The sequence below is a fragment of the Gavia stellata genome, chromosome 33 (genome assembly GCF_030936135.1).
Source record: "Gavia stellata isolate bGavSte3 chromosome 33, bGavSte3.hap2, whole genome shotgun sequence".
Taxonomy (NCBI): Eukaryota; Metazoa; Chordata; class Aves; order Gaviiformes; family Gaviidae; genus Gavia; species Gavia stellata.
The window spans coordinates 2,140,272-2,163,627 of record NC_082626.1 but is presented as its reverse complement, the minus strand read 5'-3'; the positions used below and the strand labels follow the sequence as shown (position 1 = coordinate 2,163,627).

Genomic DNA, 23,356 nt, shown 5'->3' with positions numbered 1-23,356 from the left:
CATCATCCTTCCCCGGGCTCTCCGGCCGCCTTGGTAATGGTTGAGACCTGGATTTGACCGTAATGGAGCTGAATTGATTTCATCTGGCTAATTAGGCAGCTCAGGCAGGGACCTGGCAGCTCCTTTGTTACCCACCGCGACCCGAGATAAGCAGGAGGAAAGCAGGGTCACAGGGGAAACTGAGGCACAGCGCAAGGTGGGAGCGGCTGGGGCGGGGGTGGTCTGCGGTGGGTGCTGAGGGGCTCAGGGCCGGCACGGCGCATGGCTGTGCCGGGTGGCCGGGGCTGGATGAGGCACGATGAGAGCTGGAGGAAACCGGAGCCGTCCCCAGCGCCCCGTGGCTCCCAGCCTGTAATCCATCCCCAAACCCCACAGCGGGGCCGGATCCAGCTCCCAGCCCGGGTGTCCAGTCCCTCCGTCTGGCCCCAAATCTTTGCCGAGGGTCCAGCTCCAGGACGGGGGGAGCCGGCGTGGGCAGGATCCGGCCCTGCTCGAGCGGAGCCCGGCTGGCAGAGCCCCCCACCTCCTTCCTTGGGGTCCCTCTAATCGCTGCCCGCGCTGATTTATGGCCTTTTTTCCTCTTATCTAATTTGAGGAAGGAACAAGATTACAACCTTGAGCTTTTCCAGCCCCGCGCCGCAGATTGCCGCAGACCAACGCCCCAAAAGGGACCGTGTGTGGTGGTGACACCCCCCCCGCCCCGCTTGGCCCGAGCAGTGTGGGCTTCCCTGCAGCCGTGCCTCAGTTTCCCCTATGGAGCGGCAGTGCCTCAGTTTCCCCCATGGGGGGGGGGGTGGCTGTGCCTCAGTTTCCCCCTTAGGGTGGTTAGGGAAGGGTTAAGCCCCCCCTCCAGCCCCTCTCCCTGAAGGGTTCAGCCCTGATTGATTTTATTTCCCCCCCTCTCCTGCCGCAGTTTCTCCATTTCACCCGCTCCGGGGGGAGCGGTAATGGACTCTGGCAATGAGGTAATTAACGGCTCCGCTCCCTGGCAAAGCTGCCCGCCCCAGCGGCACCGCGGCCTGGCCCCGCTAGCGAGGGTGAAGGAAGGTTGGGGGGTCCTGGGCCCGATCCTGCCTCTTGCAGCCAACACAGCTGCGAAGAGCCGCTGGTGGTCTGCGGCCGCATCCTGCACAGGGTGGGGGTCCCATCTTGGCTGAGCCACCCTCCTGCGCCCCGATGCTGCGGGCTCGGACACTGGTGGGGCTGGCTCTGCGCCCTTGGGGGTCCTACACCCCCCCCCAGAAGCCCCTAAGGGGACCCCCAGGTCCCCCCTAAGGGGACCAGCTGTGTGTTTGGGGGTTCCCCCCCCCAAAGGATGGGGGGGGATGGTTTTGGGGGACATAGGGCTGGGGATGCAGCTGCGTCCCGGCACCACGGGTCCCGGGGGGGGGCTGAGCGTTGGCCAGACCCCGGCTGCCCCTAAGTGCACTGGGGGGGTCCCCGACCCCTCTGGCCTCTCGGGGGGGCTGTAAAGGCATCTCGGCGCTGAGGCGCAGCTGAAGTGCCGCTGAAGCGTCCCCGAGCAATATTTCCCCACCGCCCTGGGGACACCTTGTTTAATAGCATCGGGGTGGGGTGGGGGGGTCACTGCCCCACCAGCTCCCCCGCTCCGGGTGTCCCCAGCTTGTCCTGACCCCGATGTCCCCAACCCGGGACCCCTCTGTGCCCACGGCCTCGGTGCCCAAACCTGCTCCGATAAGCGCCGTTTTGGGGTGGCCACAGCGGACCCCCAATTACGGGTGGGCTTGATCCTAATGGAGCCCTGGAGGGGGGGCGAGGGGGGGCGGCTGAGCCACCCTGGGACGTGAAAATCGTTATGAGTGATTAGAGCTATTACTGTAACGAGGAGAGGCAATTAACGGCGCCTTGACATCAGTTGAGGCCGGCTAATGTAGTGCTCGCTGGGAGTGGGGGGCAGCGGGGCTTGGGGGGGGACACACGCGGTGCTGAGCTGCCCGGTCGGGGGTCCTGGGATGGGGGTGACACGTGGCTGGGGATCCCGGGATGTAGGTGGGATACATGTCCAGGAGGCCGGGATATAGGAGTGATACATGGCCAGCACCCCAGGGATGTAGGGGCGATGGATGGCTGAGGATCCCAGGATATAGGGGTGATGCAAAGCTGGGAATCCCAGGATATGGCGGTGATGTATGGCCAGGGATCCCGGGATGTAGGGATGCAGGGGAAACGCATGGCCAGGGATCCCGGGATGTAGGGATGGAGGGTGTCTGGGATGCCGAGAGGCAGGGACATGTGCCTAGGATGTCGGGATGCGGGGATGACGTGTGTCTGGGATGCCGAGAGGCAGGGACAACGTGTGTCTGGGATGTAGGGACAATGTGTGCCTGGGATGTTGGGATGCGGGGATGACGTGTGCCTGGGATGCCAAGAGGCAGGAACAACATGTGTCTGGGATGCAGGGACAATGTGTGTCTGGGATGTCGGGATGCGGGGATGACATGTGACTGGGATGTAGGGACAATGTGTGTCTGGGATGTAGGGACAACATGTGTCTGGGATGTAAGGACAATGTGTGCCTGGGATGTCGGGATGCGGGGGTGATGTGTGTCTGGGATGCCGAGAGGCAGGGACAATGTGTGTCTGGGATGCAGGGACAATGTGTGCCTGGGATGTCGGGATGCGGGGACGACGTGTGTCTGGGATGCAGGAATGATGCATGCCTGGGATGCTGGGATACTGGCATGTTGTGCACCTGGGATGTCAGGATGTGGGGACAATGTGTGTCCAGGATCCTGGGATACAGGGATGATGTGTGCCCGGGATGCTGGGATGATGTGTGCCTGGGATCCTGGGATGCAGGGATGATGTGTGCCCGGGATGCCGGGATGCAGGGACGATGTGTGCCTGGGATGCAGGGATGATGTGTGCCCGGGATCCCGGGATGCAGGGACGATGTGTGCCCAGGACGCCGGGCACGGGGCCCACCCTCTGCTCCCCACTGCCACCAGATGCTGCTGTTAAGCCGAAGGAACCCCCCGTCCCCGCTGCCCCTCGCAGCAGGAGAGCAGCAGCCCCTCGGCCGGGTGTCCCGTCCGCTCCCCCCGGCCCTGCGGGACACCCCGGCTCAAGGCCTGCACCCATGGGTGCCAGTGCCGGCTGGGGACCTCTGGGGAGGAGAAGCCAGGGGTGGGCACAGCCCTCCCCGCCCTCGGCGGTGCCACGCTCTCCATCCGCTCCTGCGCAAAGTCCTGCGGGCCGTGGGGCAGGTAGGGCTGGCCCCGCTGCCGAGGGGTCACGGGTCCCCGCGGAGCCCTCAGGGGACAGGGACACCCTCCAGCGCCGGGACCCAGCTGAGGGGCCACGCCGGGATGTCCCCACGGACCCCTCCCCACCCAGCGCTGTGTGCGAGCAGCCCCAGCGATGTTGTTGTTCCAAAACCCGCTGGTTTCTGGCCAGAAAAGAAAAAAAAAGGAGAAAAAAAAAAAAACCCTAAGGTTTTTTATTTTTTTCCCTTTTCCATAGTTGTCTCCGCGTCCAAACTTCCTGAGAGCGGCTCCAGCCCTCCCTCCGCTTCCGACGGCCGTGCTGCGCCGTCCCGGCCGGCCGAGCCCACCGGCCAGGCCAGCCCCGCGTGGGGCCATCGCACCCCGACCCTGCCCGCCGCCGCGGCCCCCGGCCAGGTCAGTGCCACCGGCCCCGCTCCGGGGCACCCCGGATCGCCGGGGGTGGGTTTGGGGGGTCATGGGGTGCCCTGCCGGGGTGGTGCTGGATTGGGATGGTTCTCAGCGCCGTGGCGGGCGGTTTGGGGACGTCACGGGTTGTCGTGGTCGAGGCGAGGTGATGGTGGTGGTGGGGACAGCAGATGGGGCGTGGGACGGTGCTGCGACACCCCATGGCGACCTCATTGCTGACCCTAACCCTAACCCTAACCTTCACCCTCGCCCCCCTCACCCTCACCCAGCCCCATCCCTTCGGGTTCGCAGCCCCCAGAGGAAACGCGTCAGCCCTGGAGCTGCGGCGCAGGAAGTAATGGGGCAGAGATAGGGGCTCCGGGGGGGGTGTCCCCAGCACCGTGTCCCCCACGGGGACAGGGCAGGGCTGGTCCCCATGTCCCCTGGTCCCCTGCCCTCACCCCGGCCACACGCCCCCCCCATTCTGAGCCTTGCCACCGGCGGGCAATGCTCCCCGTCCCGCTCAGGGGGTGCTCGGGGGCACCCATGGGTTGGGGAGCGCCGGCTCTTGGGGGGTCTTTTGCCACTATAGCAATCTTGGGGGGGCTCTTCCCCGCGGCCGGGCCCCCCAGTGAGGAGCAGATGGGGCGTGCCGGCGTGTTTTGATGACTCCTCGCTTTTCCTGCCAGCATCTCCCAGCGGTTCCTGTTCTTCGCAGCAGCGCTGGGACCCCCCGACACCCCCCCCCCCATTGCCGGAGCAGGGGATGGGGCCGGCAGTGGGGCCATGGGAAGGGCGGGGGGTCCCCCCGGCTCTGCCCCCCAGGAGGGTCCAGGGGAGGGAATTTCGCCTGCGGATGAGCAATTAATTCCTCACCGCTGGGAGCTGAAGGGAAATGGGGGGGGAACTTTCCCACTAAACGGTTTTTCCACCCAAAATCGGCTGTTTTGGGATGAGGGGGGTCACTCCCTCCCTCCACCCCATTATTTGGCCCCAAACCCCAGCACGGGCCCCGGCGAGGGGGAGGATGGACTCGGGGGGCTGCCGGGGACGGCACTTTTGGGGTGTCCCATGGCCGGAGTGGCACGGAAGCGGCCGTAAATCCAGCTGTGCTGACCAGGAAACCTCTGTTTCCGCCCTCGGCACGCGGGTGTTTAGCCGTAAAACACGCGTCCCGGTAAACACGGCACCGCGGGCTCGGGGGGCTCGCTGTCCCCCACCCCGGCCCCCGAGCTGGCGGTGATCCCGGAGCCGCCCCAGCAAAGCCAGACCTTCGTTGGGTTGAGCAAGAAGCTGACGGATCCAGGAAACACGGCTGGGAATAAACACGAAACGGGTTGAAACAGGGCCATGAGGCGCCGTGCCAGGACCAGGAACTGCTGTGCCGAACACCGCCCCGACACCCTGGGTACCCTCCCCGGCAGCATCCCACGCTGGGATGGAGGTGCAGCGGGAGAGGCCGTGGTGATGCCAGGACGCGGCTTTTGGGGTGTCCCGGGATGCGTGGGGCCACCCAGGCTGCGGAGTGGCCGTGCCTCAGTTTCCCCTTGGCACAGGCCGGTGCTGGGGGAGCAGCGGGGGCCGGGGTTGGGGCTGTTCCTGCGGATGGAGGAATGCAAAGCCAGCCCTATGGGGAGGCCGAATCCTGCGCCGAAGCCGGGGCCGGGGGCGGTGGGTGGGGAGCGGGAATGCGGCGAGGTGGAGGGCGAAGCCGTCGTCTCCCCGTGCAGGATGGTGCTGCGGGCCGCGGCGCTGGCGATGCACGCCTGCCTCCTGGCCGCCCTCCGCCCCAGCGACCCCAACGTCTGCAGCTACTGGGAGAGGTAGGACTGGGGGGACTGGGGGGTGATGGCGGTGGGGTCCCCCGGGACCTGCCGTCACCCCGCGGCCTCTCCTTCGGCAGCTTCACGGCGGCGGTGAAGGAGTCCTACACCAAACCCCACGTCGTGTCCTCCACCGAGCCCTGCGCCGGGGTGCCGGGGTCCCCCCTGCCCTGCCTGCAGCAGAGGTGGGAGCAGCCCCGGCCCCCCTCGGGGACTGCAGGGTGTCCCCAAGGCTATGGGGGGCTGGAGCGGGGTGTCCCACTGCAGGGTGTCCCCAAGGTTATGGGTGGAGGGGCTGGAGCGGGGTGTCCCACTGCGGGGTGTCCCCAAGGTTATGGGTGGCTGGAGCGGGGTGTCCCACTGCAGAGTGTCCCCAAGGTTATGGGGGGCTGGAGCGGGGTGTCCCACTGCGGGGTGTCCCCAAGGCTATGGGTGGGGGGGCTGGAGCGGGGTGTCCCACTGTGGGGTGTCCCCAAGGCTATGGGGGGCTGGAGCGGGGTGTCCCACTGTAGGGTGTCCCCAAGGTTATGGGGGGCTGGAGCGGGGTGTCCCACTGCGGGGTGTCCCCAAGGCTATGGGGGGCTGGAGCGGGGTGTCCCACTGCGGGGTGTCCCCAAGGCTATGGGGGGCTGGAGCGGGGTGTCCCACTGTAGGGTGTCCCCAAGGTTATGGGGGGCTGGAGCGGGGTGTCCCACTGCGGGGTGTCCCCAAGGCTATGGGGGGGCTGGAGCGGGGTGTCCCACTGCGGGGTGTCCCCAAGGCTATGGGGGGGGCTGGAGCGGGGTGTCCCACTGTGGGCTGTCCCCAAGGCTATGGGGGGGCTGGAGCGGGGTGTCCCACTGCGGGGTGTCCCCAAGGCTATGGGGGGGGCTGGAGCGGGGTGTCCCCATCCTGATGGCGCTGGTGTGGGGCGCAGGATCGTGTACCGCACCGAGTACCGGCAGGCAGTCCGGACCGACTACCGGCGGCGCTACCAGTGCTGCCTGGGCTACTACGAGAGCCGGGACACCTGCGTCCGTGAGTGGGGCGAGGGGGCGACCGGGGGTCCCCCGGGGGTCACATCCTGGCTCAGCCCCCCCCGGCCGTGTCCCCGCAGCGCGCTGCACCCAGGAGTGCGTCCACGGCCGGTGCGTGGCTCCCGAGCTCTGCCAGTGCGAGCCGGGCTGGCGGGGTGCCGACTGCTCCAGCGGTGAGGGATGGGTGTCGGGGTGCTGAGGGGGGGGGGACGGAGGTGGGGACCCCCAGCTGGGGGTGGCAGGGTGGGGCGGTGGGTTTCCCTGGAGCGCTGGGCAGCCTGGGGTGGGACATCCGGGATGGGGACAGGGAGAGGGATGGAGATGGGATGGGGATGGATTGGGATAGGGATGGGGACAGGTATGGGGATGGGGACAGATTGGGATGGGGATGGGGACGGATTGGGATGGGGACAGGGAGAGGGATGGGGTTGGGATGGAGATGGGATGGGGATGGATTGGGATGGGGATGGGGACAGGGAGAGGGATGGGGTTGGGATGGAGATGGGATGGGGATGGATTGGGATGGGAATGGGGACAGGGAGAGGGATGGGATGGAGATGGGATGGGGACAAATTGGGATGGGGATGGGGACAGGGAGAGGGATGGGGTTGGGATGGAGATGGGATGGGGACAGATTGGGATGGAGATGGGGACAGGGAGAGGGATGGGGTTGGGATGGAGATGGGATGGGGATGGATTGGGATGGGGATGGGGACAGGGAGAGGGATGGGGTTGGGATGGAGATGGGATGGGGACGGATTGGGATGGGGATTGTGACAGGGATGGGGATGGGCTGGAGATGGAATGGGGACGGATTGGGATGGGGATGGGATATGGATGAGATTGGGAGGGGGATGGAGATTGGGATAGGGATGGAGAATAGAATGGGGATAGAGAGTGGGATGGAGATAAACATGGGATGGGGAGAGTTTGGGATGGGATACGCATGGGATTGGGATGGGGATGGAGAGTGGGATGGGGATGATGACAAGGATGGGGACAGGGATGGAGTTAAGATGGTGATGAAGATAGGATGGAGATTGGGATGCAGATGGAGATTGTGACAGGGATGGAGAATAGAATGGGGACAGAGAATGGGGTGGGTAGAGATTGGGGTAGGATACGCACAGGATGGGGATGGAGATTGGGATGGGGATGGAGATGGGATGGGATTGGGATGGGGATGGAGATGGGTTGGGGATGGGACTGGGATGGCGTACGCATGGGATGGGATGGGATGGGGATGGAGAATGGGATGGAGATAAGATGGCGATGAAGATGGGATGGGGATGGGGATGAAGATAGGATGGGGATGGGGCTGGATGGATGGTTGGGGATGGGACAGGGATGGGGACCGGGAGGTACCGGACATCTCCCCCGGGCAGAGTGTGACGAGCAGTCGTGGGGGCCGGGCTGTGGGCACCGCTGCGACTGCCACCACGGGGCCCCCTGCGACCCCCTGAGCGGGGTCTGCTCCTGCCCCCCCGGCTTCGCCGACCCCCTGTGCCGCCAGCCATGCCCGCCCGGCACCTACGGCCAGGGCTGCCGCCTGCCCTGCCCCTGCCACCACCGGGCCCCCTGCAACGCCTCCACCGGCGCCTGCCTCTGCCCCCCGGGGCTGGCTGGCCCCCTGTGAGTAGGGGCTCCTCGCTTCCCCCCCCCCAACCCCAGCACCCACTAGGTGGGGGTCCCGCTCACCCCTTGCCCCCCGCCCCACAGCTGCGAGGTGCCCTGCCCCGAGGGGACGTCCTGCAGCAGCCCCTGCCCCTGCCAGAACGGGGGCATCTGCCACCCCCCCAGCTCCGGCACCTGCGTCTGCCCCCATGGATGGATGGTAGGTGGGCTGCGACACCGTGTCCCCCTCCCCAGGTAGCGCGGTGCCTGCCTCAGTTTCCCCTGCCAACCCCGGTGCTCCTTTGCAGGGGGAGATCTGCTCCGTGCCGTGCCCCCCCGGGCGCTTCGGCCCCGGCTGCCAGGGCGAGTGTCGCTGCCACAACGGGGGCCACTGTGACCCCCGGGGGGGACAGTGCCAGTGTGCCCCCGGCTTCACCGGAGAGCAGTGAGGGGGGGGGACAGGGGGATGGGGAGGGCCAGGGGGTTTAGGGGGCTCGGGGGGACAGGGGGATGGGGGGACAGAGGGATGGGGGGCAGAGGGGACAGACTTTGGGATGGGGGTACGTGGGGTTGGGGGCAGATGGAGATGGGGGTGCCCAGGGAGGGGGCACCCAGGGACAGGGCACAGGGGTCCAAGGGGTGGCTGGGGGTACACGGGGATGGGGCACATGGGGACGGGGCCACCGAGCCCCACCGCTGCCAGCGCCAGGTCTCCGTGCAGGCAGGGCCACCCCCAGCTCCCCCAGCCTGGCATGCAATGAGCTGGACGGCCTCAGCTTGGCGGGGGGAGATCCGGGAGCCACCCTGGCTCCTGGTGGGGCCATGTCACCCCCCCACCCTCTTTGTCCCCCCACGCAGGTGCCGGGAGAGGTGCCCGGTGGGGCGGTACGGGCAGGACTGCCGGGAGAGCTGCGATTGTGCCAACGGGGGCCAATGCTTCCACGTGGACGGGGGCTGCCTGTGCGAGGCCGGCTTCGAGGGCAGCCGCTGCGAGGAACGCCGCTGCCTGCCCGGCCTCTACGGCCTCCGCTGCCAGAGCCGCTGCCTCTGCCACCCCCAGCACAGCCAGAGGTAGGACCCCCCCAAGCCACCCCGGACCCCCCCAGCACCCTCGCCTCGCCCCCAGCATCCTTCTGTCCCCCCCAGCACCCTCACCTCCTCCCAGCAGCCCTGTCTCCCCCCCAGCACCCCCATCTCCCGCCCCCAGCACCCTTGTCGCCCCCAGCACCCTTGTCTCCCCCCCAGCACACTCATGTCCCCCCAGCACCTTTGTCTCCCCCCCAGCACCCTCATGTCCCCCCAGCACCTTCATCTCCCCTCCAGCACCCTTACCTCCCCTCCCAGCACCCTTGTCTCCCCCCCCAGCACCCTCACCTCCCCCCAGCACCCTTGTCTCCCCCCAGCACCCTTGACTCCCCCCCAGCACCCTCACCTCCCCCCAGCACCCTCGTCTCCCCCCCAGCACCCTTGTCTCCCCCTCCAGCACCCTCATGTCCCCCCGGCACCTTTGCCTCCTCCCAGCACCCTTGCCTCCCCCCCAGCACCCTTGTCTCCCCCCAGCACCCTTGCCTCCTCTCAGCATCCTTGCCACCCCCCAGCACCCTCGTCTCCCCCCAGCACCCTCATCTCCCCCCAACACCCTCGCCAAGCAAGCCGGGGTGCTGGCTGGGGAGCCAGCAAGAGGGTAATTCCCCCCCCCCCGGTACTTTGTGCCCCCTGCCATTTGCAAAGCCCCTTCCCAGCACCCCCAGTGCCCCATACTGGGAGCACTGGGGTGCTGAGCGGGTGCCCCCAGCTGCCACCCATTGCTCGGGGAGTGCGTCTGTCGCCCCGGCTGGGCTGGGCTCTTCTGCAACGAGAGTTGCCCCCCCGGCTCCTTCGGGGCCGGCTGCCTGCAGGCCTGCCTCTGCCTGCATGGGGGGGCCTGCGACGGGACCACCGGCCACTGCCGCTGCCCCCCCGGCTACACGGTGCGGGGGCCTGGGGGGCACGGGGGGCTGCTGGTCCTGGGGCGGCACGTGGAGCGGGAGCGTGGGGGTCTGGGGCATCCCTAGGGGGAGGGGGGGGGTCTGGGTGGTCCTGGGGGGGGAGAGTGGGGGTCTGGGGGCATCCTTAGGGGGAGAGTGGGGGTCTGGGTGGTCCTGGGGGGAGAGTGTGGGGGGTCTGGGTGGTCCTGGGGGGGAGTGTGGGAGGTGTCTAGGTAATTCTGGGGGAGCTGTGGGGGTCTGGGGTGTTCTGGGGGGGAATGTGGGGGTCTGGGTGGTCCTGGGGGGACAGTGGGGGGCTGGGCATCCCTGGGGGAGTCACGGGGGTCTGGGCACCCTTGGGTGGGGGGCATGGACATGGGGGCATCCCTGGGGGGCAGCCTGGGGGTCCAGGCAACCTTGGGGCCAGCTTGGGGTTCCCACGGGAGGATGGGGTTTTGGGGTCACCCCCTCTCCCTCCAGCACCGGAATGCCAGAGGAGGGCCGGGTGAGTGGGTGGGGGGGGTTCCCCAGCCTCCTGGGTCCTTTCCCCACCCCTGGGTGGGGGTCCCAGCTGGCCTGAAGTCTTCGCCCCCCCACCTCCAGGACGAGCACTGCTCCTCCCTGTGCCCCCCCGACACTTTTGGGGTGAACTGCTCCGGGCGCTGCTCCTGCCAGCACGCCCTCGCCTGCTCCCCCCTCGACGGCTCCTGCCTCTGCAAGGAAGGTGGGTGCACGCCGGGATGGGTGGGTGCACACCAGGGTGGGGGTCCCCACCCCTGTGCCCACCCCGCTTGTCCCCTCGTCCCGCAGGCTGGCACGGACCCGACTGCTCGACGCCGTGTCCCACCGGCACTTGGGGTCCCGGTTGCAACCAGAGCTGCGACTGCGCCCACGGGGCTCCCTGTGACCCCCAGAGCGGGACCTGCAGTTGCCCACCGGGCTGGCAGAGCCCCCGCTGCCTGCAGCCCTGCGCGGTGAGTGCTGCCGGCTGCGCCGGTGCTGCCTGCACCGGGGTTCGGTGCCACCGTCCCCACCGCTGACCCCCTCCGACCTGTCCCCGTACCCCAGAACGGGACATTCGGGGTGGGCTGTGGGCAGCGGTGCGACTGCGCCCACGCCGATGGCTGCGATCCGGTGACGGGAGAGTGCCGCTGCCTGCCCGGCTGGACAGGTAAAGGGGAGAGCGGGGTTGTGGGGGGGACCCCGCTGTGCCCTCGGCCTTCATCCCTCATCCTCCTCGCAGGGCCGCAGTGCAAGCAGGGCTGCCCCGACGGCTTCTGGGGCCGGGGCTGCCACACGCCCTGCTCCTGCCGCAACGGGGCCGCCTGCTCGCCCCAGGACGGATCCTGCACCTGCGCCCCGGGGTTCCGCGGCCCCACCTGCCAGCGCCGTGAGTGTGTGTCCCCCCCAAAAAAAAAAACCAAAAAAAATTGAGGGTTGCTCCCAACCCACCCCTCCGACCCCTGGGCTGAGACCGGGCGCACTCGTCTCACCCCAGCCTGCCCACCCGGCCGCTACGGCAAGCGCTGCTCCCTGAGCTGCTCCTGCGCCAACGGTTCCTCCTGCCACCCCACCAACGGCTCCTGCCTCTGCGCCCCGGGCTGGCACGGCCCCCGCTGCTCCCAGCGTGAGTGGGGGGCCGGGGCGGGGGGGCCGGGGCCGGGGGGAGCGGGGCTGACCCCATCCCTCGCCCCCCCCCTCCAGCCTGCGCCCCCCACTCCTGGGGGGACGCCTGCGCCCAGCGCTGCCTGTGCCGTCACGGGGGGACGTGCCACCCCGCCGAGGGGACCTGCCGCTGCCCGGCCGGCTGGACGGGGCCGCTCTGCGGAGAAGGTAGAGCCATGGGGGGCTGCACCCCCCGGATCCAGCCCGGGGGTCCTGGGGGGGGGCAAGAGAGAGAACTGCCCCGGGCCGTATGGGTTACCCCTACCCAGCTCTGGCCTGGGCAGAGTGGAGCTATATGGTCCCAGTATGGAGCTATATGGTCCCCCTATGGAGCTATGCAGTCCTGGGCCGTATGGAGCTATGTGGTTCTGGGCACTATGGGGCTATATGGTCCCAGTATGGAGCTATATGGTCCCAGTATGGAGCTATATGGATCCCACTATGGAGCTATGCAGTTCTGGGCAGTGTGGAGCTATATGGTCCCCCTATGGAGCTGTGCAGTCCCCCTGTGGAGCTATGCAGTCCTGGGCCGTATGAAGCTATGTGGTTCTGGGCACTATGGGGCTATACGGTCCCGATATGGAGCTATATGGTCCTGATATGGAGCTATACAGTCCCAGAGAGCTGTATTGTTCCAGTATGGAACGATATGGTCCCAGGCCGTATGGAGCTATGTGGTTCTAGGCACTATGGGGCTATATGGCTCCATTATGGAGCTATATGGTCCCAGTATGGAGCTATATGGTGCTGGTATGGAGCTATATGGTCCCAGGCAGTATAGAGCTATGCAGTCCCAGGCAGTATGGAGCTTTGTGGTTCTGGGCACTATGGGGCTATATGGTCCCGGTATGGAGCTATATGGTCCCGGTATGGAGCTCTATGATCCCAGTATGGAGCTATATGGTTCTGGGCACTATGGAGCTATATGGTCCCAGTATGGAGCTGTATGGTCCCGGTATGGAGCTATATGGTCCCAGGCAGTATGGAGCTATATGGTCCTAGTATGGAGCTATATAGTCCTGGTATGGAGCTATATGGTCCCAGGCAGTATGGAGCTATATAGTCCTGGTATGGAGCTATACAGTCCCAGGCAGTATGGAGCTATGTGGTTCTGGGCACTATGGGGCTATATGGTCCCAGTATGGAGCTATATAGTCCTAGTACGGAGCTATACGGTCCCGGGCAGCATGGAGCTCTGTGGGCCCCGTATGGAGCCATACGGTCCCGGGCAGTATGGCTCGGGCTGCCCCACGCCCTGTGCCCCCAGCCTGCCCCCCCGGGACCTTTGGGCTCCAGTGTGACCAGCTCTGCCGCTGTCCCCACAATGCCACCTGCCACCCCGCCAGCGGGACGTGCCCCTGCGCCCCGGGCAGGATCGGGCCCCACTGCGAGGCCGGTGAGTGGGTGCGGTGTGGTGGGGGGGGCTCGCTGGTGTCCCTGCCCCACCCTGAGGACCCTGTTCCCCCACCCACCCGCCCCATAGGGACCCCCGAGCAGCCCTACACCATCGTGCCAGCCCCCCCGGCAGCCTACAGCTCCCTGGGCGTGGTGCTCAGCCTGGTGGCCCTGGTGGCCTTGCTGGTGGCCGTGGTGGCCGTGGCCCTGTGTTACCGTCACCGGCAGAAGGGGAAGGAGAGCCGGCACCTGGCCGTGGCCTACACAGCCAGACAGACGGACACCTCCGACTACATGGTGCCAGGTGAGCCCGGTGGCAGTGGGGACGTGGCCCCAGCACCGGTGGCCCCGCCGCGCCAGGCTGACGCCTGTCCCCCCAGATGTGCCACCGGGCCACCACGCGCACTACTACTCCAACCCCAGCTACCACACGCTGTCCCAGTGCACGCTGCCGGCCCCCGGCCCCGGCGCCCAGGACAGGGCCAGCTCCCTCAAGGTACGGCACAGCGTGGCACGGTGCGGCGTGGCATGGCGCAGCACGGTGTGGCATGGCGCAGCGTGGTGTTGCATAGTGCACCGTGGTGCAACACGGTGTTGCATGGTGAACTATGGTGTTGCATGGCGCACTATGGTGTTGCGTGGTGCAGCACGGTTTTGCATGGTGCAGCACAGTGTTGTGTGGTGCAGCATGGTGTTGCACGGAGCACTATGGTGTTGCACGGTGCAGCACAGTGTTGTGTGGTGCAGCGTGGTGTTGCACGGAGCACTATGGTGTTGCATGGTGCAGCACAGTGTTGCACGGTGCACCATGGTGCAGCACGGTGCAGCACAGTGTTGCGTGGTGCAGCACGGTTTTGCACGGTGCACCATGGTGTTGCATCGTGCAGCATGGTGTTGCACGGAGCACTGTGGTGTTGCATGGTGCACCATGGTGCAGCACAGTGCAGCACAGTGTTGCGTGGCGCAGCACGGTTTTGCACGGTGCACCATGGTGTTGCGTGGTGCAGCATGGTGTTGCACGGAGCACTACGGTGTTGCACGGTGCAGCACAGTGTTGTGTGGTACACTATGGTGTTGCACAGTGCACCATGGCGCAGCACGGTGCAGCAGTGTTGCGTGGTGCAACATAGTCTTGCACGGTGCACTGTGGTGTTGCACGGTGCACTGTGGTGTTACACGGTGCGCCGTGCTTTTGCATGGTGCACCATGGTGTTGCATGGTGCAGCACGGTATTGCACAGTGCACCGTGGTGCAGCACAGTGCAGCATAGTGTTGCACGGTGCACCTTGGCGTTGCACAGTGCACCATGGTGTTGTGTGGTGCAGCACAGTGTTGCACGATGCACTGTGGTTCTGCGCGGTGCACCGCGGTGTTGCACGGTGCAGCACGGTGTTGTACGGTGCAGCGTGACGGTGCAGCACAGCGTTACACAGCGCACTGTGCTGTCGCATGGTGTTGCGTGGTGCATCGGGGTGTTGCACGGTGCGCTGCGGCGTTGCATGGTGTACCACGGTGCAGCACGGTGTACCACGGCATGGCACGGCACCGCTGCCGGGAGCCTCGTGGCCAACCCATCCCCTACTTGGGCTCCAGGTGCCCGGCACCCACCTCTTCCCCGGCGCGGAGAGACCCTACGGCGCAGAGGGCAACGCCACGCTGCCCCCCGACTGGAAGCACCTCGGGGCGCCGACCGTGGGCCCCAGGGGTAAGGGCGTGCTGGGGGGGGACGACAGCTCCCGGGGAGCCGGCGGGGACCTTGGCCGGAGCCGGGTGGACACCTGGGTCCCCTCCCTGCTCGGGATCCACCGGGAGGGTGCTGGGGTGGGTTGGGTGGAGCAGCTTCATGCTGGAGGGGGGAGGGGGGGGAATGGAGAGGGGGGACCCCAAACCTGCCCCCTTACAGGGGGGCAGCTGGACCGGAGCTACAGCTACAGCTACGGCCTGGGGAAGTACGACGGCAAAGGTATGGATGGGATGGGATGGGATGGGATGGGATGGGATGGGATGGGATGGGATGGGATGGGATGGGGAAGAGACAGGGATGGTGTGGGGAAGGGCTGGGGCTGGAACAGGGATGGAATGGGGTGGGGATGGGATGGGACAGGGATGGGATGGGGAAGGGCTGGGGCTGGGAAAAGGATGGGGATGGGGTTGGGATGGGGTGGGAAAGGGACAGGGATGGGATGGGGAAAAGGCAGGGATGGGATGGGAAAAGGATGGGGATGGGGTTGGGATGGGGTGGGAAAGGGACTGGGATGGGAAAGAGACAGGGCTGTGATAAGGAAAAGGCAGGGATGGGATGGGAAAAGGATAGGGTTGGGGTGGGGTGGGAAAGGGACAGGGATGGGATGAGGAAAAGGCAGGGATGGGATGGGATGGGATGGGATGGGATGGGATGGGATGGGAAAAGGATGGGGATGGGGAAGAGATGGAGATGGGGAAGGGATGGAGATGGGGTGGGGAAGGGATGGAGATGGGGAAGGGATGGAGATGGGGTGGGGAAGGGGTGGAGATGGGGAAGGGATGGAGATGGGGAAGGGATGGAGATGGGGAAGGGTTGGAGATGGGGATGGGGTGGGGAAGGGATGAAGATGGGGAAGGGATGGAGGTGGGCATGGGGTCGGGAAAAGACAGGGACAGGACAGGGATGGGGAAGATACAGGGATGGTGTGGGGAAGGGATGGGGATTGGGTGGGGAAGGGACTGGGATGGGGTGGGATGGGGCTGGGACTTGCCTGGGACCCGGCTGCTCCCTCTCCCCTGCGCTCCCTGCCGTGGGGAGCCCCCCAACTCCTTCTCCCCCAGACCACCCCCCGGGGGGGCTGGGGGCCAGCGCCAGCTCCCTGGCCAGCGAGAACCCCTACGCCACCATCAAGGAGCTGCCCGCGCCCCCCGCCAAGGCCGCCGAGGGCAGCTACATGGAGATGAAATCCCCCGTCCGGAGGGAGATGTCCTACGCCGAGATCGGGCTCCTCGAGGAGCCGCCCCGGGAGGGTACGGCGGGGGGGTCCCCTGGGCCCCGGGGAGCCCGATCGTGGGGACATGGCCACGGGGAGAGGGGCTGCACGTCCCCTCCGGGGGGGGACATGGCCCTGGTGACGGGGGCTGCATGGGGGGGACACGTCCCTGGTGACGGGGGCTGCATGACCCTGGGGGGACACGTCCCTGGTGACGGGGGCTGCATGGGGGGGACACGTCCCTGGTGACGGGGGCTGCATGACCCTGGGGGGACACGACCCTGGTGACGGGGGCTGCATGGGGGGGACATGGTGTTGGTGACAGGGGTTGCATGGGGGGGACATGGCCTTGGTGACGGGGGCTGCACGGTCCCAGTGGGGACACGGTCCCAGCAACAGCATCTGCACGGGGCGGGGGACATGGCCCCGGTGATGAGGGCTGCATGGGGGGGGACATGGCCTTGGTGATGGGACTGTGTGTGTGGGGGACACGGCCTCGGTGACAGGGTCTGCATGACCTGGGGGGACACAACTCTGGTGATGGGGGCTGCATGGGGGGGACACGTCCCTGGTGACGGGGGCTGCATGGGGGGGACATGGTGTTGGTGACAGGGGTTGCATGGGGGGGACATGGCCTTGGTGACAGGGGCTGCACGGTCCCACTGGGGACATGGTCCCAGCAACAGCATCTGCACGGGGCGGGGGACATGGCCCCGGTGACGAGGGCTGCATGGGGGGGGACATGGCCTTGGTGATGGGACTGTGTGTGTGGGGGACACGGCCTTGGTGACAGGGGCTGTGTGACCCTCGGGGGACACGACTCTGGTGACGGGGGCTGCATGGGGGGGACATGACCCTGATGATGGGGACTGCATGGGGGGGGACACATGGTGTTGGTGACAGGGGCTGCATGGGGGGGGACATGGCCTTGGTGACAGGGGCTGTGTGACCCTCGGGGGGGACACGACTCTGGTGATGGGGGCTGCATGGCCCTGGGGGGGACACGGAGCTGGTGACGGGGGCTGCATGGTGCTAGAGGGGGGGGGACACAACACGCACGGCCTTGGTGACAGGGGTTGCATGGCCCTGGGGGGGGACACACAGCCTCTTGCAGCCTCCTCTTGTCCCTGCAGAGAATTGCTCCGGGGGGGCCGAAGGCGTCAGCTCCGCCGCCCCCCCCAGCCATTACGACTCCCCCAAGAACAGCCACATCCCCAGCCACTATGACGTGCCACCCGCCCGCCACTACCCGCCGTCCCCGCCGCTGCGCCGGAAGGACCGCTGAGGGACGGCGGGGACGGGGACCAGGACCCCCCCACCCCGGGAGGGGACGGAGGGGCCCTGTGGGGTTCGGGGTGCCCCGGGCCTGTCCCTGTCCCCGAGCCCGGGGGACGCAGGCGGTGAATAAAGGGGCTGTCGGTGTGGTGTGAGCCAGGGCTGCCTGCACCGCCGGCCGGGGAGGAGGGTCGGCACCGGGTGGGGGGGCGATGGGGGGGAAACCGTGGGAGGGACCGGCAGCACGAGGGGGGACCGGGGAGGCCCAGGGCTGGGGTCAGGACTGGGCCCAGTGATGGCCCCAGTGATGGTCCCAGTAAGGGCCCAGTGACAGTCCAATGATGGCCCCAGTAAGGGCTCAGTGACGGTCCAATTATGGCCCCAGTAAGGGCCCAGTGATGGTCCCAGTAAGGGCCCAGTGATGGTCCCATGATGGCCCCAGTAAGGGCCCAGTGATGGTGCAATGATGGCCCCAGTAAGGCCTCAGTGACGGTCCCAGTAAGGCCACAGCAAGGGCCCAGTGATTGTCCCAATAAGGGCCCAGTGATGGTCCAATGATGGCCCCAGTAAGGGCCCAGTGATGGCCCCAGTAAGGGCTCAGTGATGGTCCCATGATGGCCCCAGTAAGGGCCCAGTGATGGCCCCAGTAAGGGCCCAGTGATGGTCCCATGACGGCCCCAGTAAGGGCCCAGTGATGGTCCCTGTGACGCCCCAGTGATGGTCCCATGATGGCCCCAGTAAGGACCCAGTGATGGTCCCAGTAAGGGCCCAGTGATGGTCCCATGACGGCCCCAGTAAGGGCCCAGTGATGGTCCCTGTGACGCCCCAGTGATGGTCCCATGATGGCCCCAGTAAGGGCGCAGTGATGGTCCCAGTGACGCCCCAGTGATGGTCCCATGATGGCCCCAGTAAGGGCCCAGTGATGGTCCCATGACGGCCCCAGCAAGGGCCCAGTGATGGTCCCAGTAAGGGCCCAGTGATGGTCCCATGATGGCCCCAGTAAGGACCCAGTGATGGTCCCAGTAAGGGCCCAGTGATGGTCCCATGATGGCCCCAGTAAGGGCCCGGTGATGGTCCCAGTAACAGCCCAGTGATGGGTTCAGTTACGTCGCAGTCACGGGCCCAGGGACGGTCCGATGATGGGCCCGGTGAAGGCCCAGTAAAAACCCGGTATGTTCCAATGACGGCCCCAGTAAAGGCCCAGCGAAGGCTCAGCGCTGGTCCCAGTAAGGGCTCAGTGATGGCCCAGTGCTCCCAGTGTCGCCGCCCAGTGCCCAACCTCTGCAGCCAGGGGTGCCCGTGCCATCGGCCCCGCCCCTTTCTGCGCTGCCCCCGCCCCTTTCTGCACCGGCCCCGCCTCTTCTCTGCCACCCCGCCCCTTCCAGGCTGACCCCGCCCTTTCCGTGCAAGCCCCACCCGCCCGGTGCGGGCCCCGCCCCTTGCGGGCCGGCCCCGCCCCGCGCAGGCGCCGCAGCGCCCCGGAGCCCCGCCCCTCGCGGCGCGGCCGATGCGTTACCGGTCGGGGCCGGGCGCGGACGGAGGTTACGGGCGGCTCTGGGACCCCCCCCCCACCCGCACCCCCATAGGCCCCCAGACCCGGTCCCCACCCAGGGGGGCCCTGTGGGGGCCCCTCCGGCCCGGGGATCTCCCCCCTCACCCCCCATAGGGCCCCCAAGCCTGGGACACCCCCCCTCCAGGGAGACCTCCACCGGGACCCCCATAGGGCCCCCCCAGCCCTGGGACCCTCACCCGCATAGGGACCCCCATAGGGCCCCCCCAGCCCTGGGACCCTCCCTCACCCGCGTAGGGACCTCCATAGGGCCCCCCCAGCCCTGGGACCCTCCCTCACCCGCGTAGGGACCCCCATAGGGCCCCCCCAGCCCTGGGACGCTCCCTCACCCACGTAGGGACCCCCATAGGGCCCCCCCAGCCCTGGGACCCTCCCTCACCCACACAGGGACCCCCATAGGGCCCCCCCAGCCCTGGGACCCTCCCTCACCCGCGTAGGGACCCCCATAGGGCCCCCCCAGCCCTGGGACCCTCCCTCACCCGCGTAGGGACCCCCATAGGGCCCCCCCAGCCCTGGGACGCTCCCTCACCCACGTAGGGACCCCCATAGGGCCCCCCCAGCCCTGGGACCCTCCCTCACCCACGTAGGGACCCCCATAGGGCCCCCCCCAGCCCTGGGAGCCCCCTCACCCACATAGGGACCCCCATAGGGCCCCCCCCAGCCCTGGGACCCTCCCTCACCCACACAGGGACCCCCATAGGGCCCCCCCAGCCCTGGGACCCTCCCTCACCCCAGGGAGACCTCCATAGAGCCCCCATAGGCCCCCCTGCCACTGGGACAACCCTTTCCCCTTGCAGGGACCCCCCCATAGGGACCCCACAGCCAAGAGACCCCCCCTTCTCCCTGGGACACCCCCCCCCCCCCATAGGGATCCCCACAGGGCCCTGGGAGCCCACCCTCACCTGCATAGGCCCACCCATAGGGTCCCCCCCAGCCCTGAGATGCCCCCAGGGAGGCCTCCACAAGGCCCTGGGACCCCCCTGCACCCCCATAGAGCCCCAGGCCTGGACCCCCCCCCTCAGGGAGACCTCCATAGGGACCCCCAAGGGACCCACCCGACCCTGGGTCTCCCCTTACCCCCTACAGAGACCCCCCACCCACCCACCCAGGGGTCCCCATAGGCACCCCCAAGCCCTGGGCCCCCCATAGGGCCCTGGGATCCCCCCTCACCTGCATAGGCACCCCACTGGGACCCCCCCCATGGCCCAGGGATGCAGGGTGGGTCTGGGTGCTGGGCCGGGCCGGCCCTGGGGCTGGCGGGTGCCGGGGGGGCACTGAGCCCCCCCCCGCGGTGCCCCCCAGCTGCGAGCCATGAGGCGGCGGGGGGAGCGGGCACCCAAGGAGAAGGCGGCGGCGGCCGCGGAGGAGGAGATGAAGAGTGCGGAGAGGAAGGCCGAGCAGGGTGCAGGTGAGCCCCCGGCCGTGGCAGGGTTGTGGGGGGGCTGCGGGGGTCCCCCTCATGTGCCCCCCCTCCTGCGTGCCCTGCCCGCAGAGGAGTACCAGTGCACCGGTCTCCTGGAGCAGGACCTTCCCGAGCTCTGTGCCCGGGCTGGCATCGCCGGCGTCCCCAAAGTCACCGGCCGGCCGGCCCCAAGCTTCCCTGCGGATGGTGAGCGAGGCTGGGGGACATCGCGGGGAGAGCCGTGTGTCTGGGGGGGTCCCTCCTGGGGGAGCGCAGGGCTGCTGGCAGCACCCCCCGCCCTACCCTGGTCCCCGTCCCGCAGAGGAGCCGGCTGAGCCGACGCTGCCGGAGGTCCTTACCCGCATCCAGCGCAAGTACAGCTACTTCCAGCCCTGCATCCAGGTGGAAAGGGAGCACGAGGACCCCCGGAGCGTCCGTGCCGTCTTCCTGCGAGGTGGGTCCTGGGGAGCTTCAGGGTCCCCCCACACCCGGGGACGAGGAGCCCCTGGAAATGAGCCTGTGGGTTCCCCCCTAGCCATGCCAGCGCTCTCGGGAGGGGAACGGCCACATTTGGGGGTTCTCCCCCCGCTCAGTCCAGTCACGCGGCCTTGACCTCCGTTTTTCCGGCAGGCTGGAAGATGGAGGAGGCCATGCTGGGGGTCCTGAGCCAGTGCCTGCCCGCCCTGGCCGGCCTGCAGGCAGTGCAGTGAGTGCGGGCAGGGAGTGGGGTGCAGGCCCCCCAAGATGCCGGCGCATCCCCTCTCCGGCAGCAGGTCCTGATGCCGCCTTGTCCTCCCGCAGCCTCTGGAAGGTCGGGCTGACGGAGCGGCTGCTCCCGGCGCTGGCGGCGCTGCTGGCACGCTGCCCCCACCTCCGGTACGCGGCCGGTTGAGGGGTGCTCCCTCGTTATCGCTAACTGAGGAATGGGGGTGCCGGGGAGGATCGTTAATGCCGGCTTGGGGGGGGGGGGGGTTTCCTCCGCAGGACGCTCAGCCTGGAGGGGAACCCCTTGCCCGAGCCCGCCTTCCACACGCTGATGGGGAACGCCAGCACGTGAGTCGGAGCCGGATCGAGCCGTGCTCAGCCCTTGGCCCCGCTCGGCCGAGTCCCCCACGGGACCCCCGGTGTGTCCCCAGCCGCGGGCAGCCCCTGCCTGCCGCGAGGCCGCCTCGGTGCAGGCAGCGAAGCCCAGGCCTCCGCTGCCCGTCCCGCAGGCTGGCCCACCTCTCGCTGCGCAACAACAGCATCGGGGACGCGGCCGCCCGGCTCATCGGGCAGAGCCTTTCCACCCCGAGCTCCTCCAGCCGCAGCCTGGTCTCGCTCGTCCTCAGCTTCAACCGCATCTCGGACCTGGGAGCCGGCTACATCGCCAAGGTGGGCAAGCGGGAGGGCTGCCTGCTGCGGGCAGGGGAGGACGCAGGGCTCAGCTGGGTGCCCTGCACCCCAGCACCCATCCTGTCCCTCGGCCCTCCAGGGCTTGCGCTTGAACCGCTCCCTGCTCTCCCTGTCCCTGGCTAACAACGACATCGGTGACGCGGGGGCCATCAGGCTCGCCGAGGTGGGTGTCCCCCCCAATTCCCGGGGAGCGGGGCATGCGGCTCAGGCCAACCCCTGCCCCGCTGCCTGCCAGATCCTGGGGCCGTTCGCGCTGACGCACGCCGAAGTGGTGGAGCGGAGGCGGCTGCTCTTGGCAGAGACACTGGGACAGTCCCGCACGGTGAGACCCCCCCCTTTCCCATTTTGCGGGGGGGCACGTTCCCTCCCCACCTCCGGGAAAGGTCAGTGGCTCTGGGGGGGGCTGCCAGCACCCTGAGCACCCCTCTCCCCCAGACCCCAAAAGAGATGGAGGGCCAGAGCGAGCATCCTTCCAGCCTGCGCGGCGGCGCGGCCCCCGACAAGCTGCCCCCGGCCAAGCACGGCAAAACCCCGGCCAAGAAGAAGGTGAGGAAGCGGGCGGCTGGTGCGGGGATCGGGGCGGGCAGGGGAAGCCCAGGTTCCCCCGGGTTTGGGGGCAGGCTGTGCCCTAGGCGTGCCTCAGTTTCCCCACCCTTCCAGTTTTGCGGTGCATGGGGGGAGGAGGCAGGGGATCCACAAGCTGCTGCCCCATCCATTGCAGGAGCCACTGCGGAAAGAGGAGGCCAGGCAGCCCAAGAAGCGTGAGTGAGGGTCCGACGGGCTGGGGGGGCACGGGGGGGGCCATGCCCTGGCTCAGCTCCCTCCCTGCACTCACCGCCCCGGCAGCGCTGGAGCCGAGAGCCGCCCGCGGCAGAGATGCCAAACCGAGCAGCCAAGAGAAGCCAAGCCCGGAGGTGGGGGACGCCGGTGGGACGGGGTGGTGAGGGGGGGTGCCCGACTCTGGTGTCCCACACTCCCTCAGGGGCCCCTCTCTGTCCAGGCGCCGGATCCGGCCGAGCCACCGCAGCCGCTGCTGGAGGAGGCCAGGCAGCACCAGGGCAGCGTCATCCTGCCGGGGAACCGGGCGCTCCTCAACCTCAACCTGACCCGTGAGGGAGCGTGGGTGGGGGGGTTCGACCCCACCGGCCCCCCCAGCGCCTGTCCCTGACCCCTCTCTCCCCCCCCAGACAACCACATCACCGAGCGGGGCCTTGGCGCGTTCCTGGCAGCGCTGGAGGGGCAGCGGCAGGAGAAGAAGCCAAAGGTGCCGGGGCAGCAGGGGCTGCTGCGCCTCTCCCTGGAGGTGAGCTGGGTGGGCGGTGGGGCTGGCATCGCCGTGGGGCTGGCATCGCCGTGGGGCTGGCATCGCCGCGGGGTAAGGCCTGATGCTTCGCTTCCCCGCAGAAGAACTGCATCCCTCCCACCAGCCTGGCTTTCGCGCGGCTCCAGGAGCTGCTGTCGCCGCAGGATCCCCTCCCCAAAGCCCAGAGCCAAGAGGAGGAGCAGGAATTGGGTGCCTAGCCGGCCCCCCAGGAGCAGCACCCGCGGGCGAAGGAGAGCTGGCTTCTCGCCTTTTCTTTGGGGAAAAAAAAAAAAAATCAAAACCTTTACCGTGGAAAGGAAGAAAATAAACCATATTATACAG

The 23,356-nt window shown here is 67.8% G+C and overlaps 2 protein-coding genes across 2 annotated transcripts; both read left to right on the top strand.

Moving 5' to 3' along the window:
- The first annotated feature begins 5,363 nt into the window (after positions 1-5,363).
- Positions 5,364-17,358, top strand: PEAR1 (platelet endothelial aggregation receptor 1). The gene is made up of 22 exons (XM_059832194.1): positions 5,364-5,455; positions 5,536-5,640; positions 6,372-6,472; positions 6,552-6,644; positions 7,857-8,103; positions 8,191-8,305; positions 8,394-8,530; positions 8,944-9,156; positions 9,881-10,055; positions 10,656-10,776; positions 10,863-11,026; positions 11,121-11,223; positions 11,296-11,442; positions 11,551-11,679; positions 11,757-11,885; positions 12,985-13,113; positions 13,201-13,416; positions 13,493-13,608; positions 14,706-14,823; positions 15,016-15,075; positions 15,918-16,106; positions 17,203-17,358. Exons 1-22 carry the CDS (start codon positions 5,364-5,366, stop codon positions 17,352-17,354), a joined length of 3,051 nt encoding a protein of 1,016 aa, XP_059688177.1. The 3' UTR covers positions 17,355-17,358.
- A 2,867-nt stretch (positions 17,359-20,225) lies between these two features.
- LRRC71 (leucine rich repeat containing 71) lies at positions 20,226-23,232 on the top strand. Its single transcript, XM_059832094.1, has 14 exons — positions 20,226-20,322; positions 20,407-20,523; positions 20,639-20,667; positions 20,707-20,770; positions 20,947-21,022; positions 21,118-21,192; positions 21,301-21,369; positions 21,531-21,690; positions 21,764-21,874; positions 21,947-22,033; positions 22,147-22,257; positions 22,712-22,820; positions 22,899-23,014; positions 23,116-23,232. Exons 1-14 carry the CDS (start codon positions 20,226-20,228, stop codon positions 23,230-23,232), a joined length of 1,338 nt encoding a protein of 445 aa, XP_059688077.1.
- The last annotated feature ends 124 nt before the right edge of the window (positions 23,233-23,356 follow it).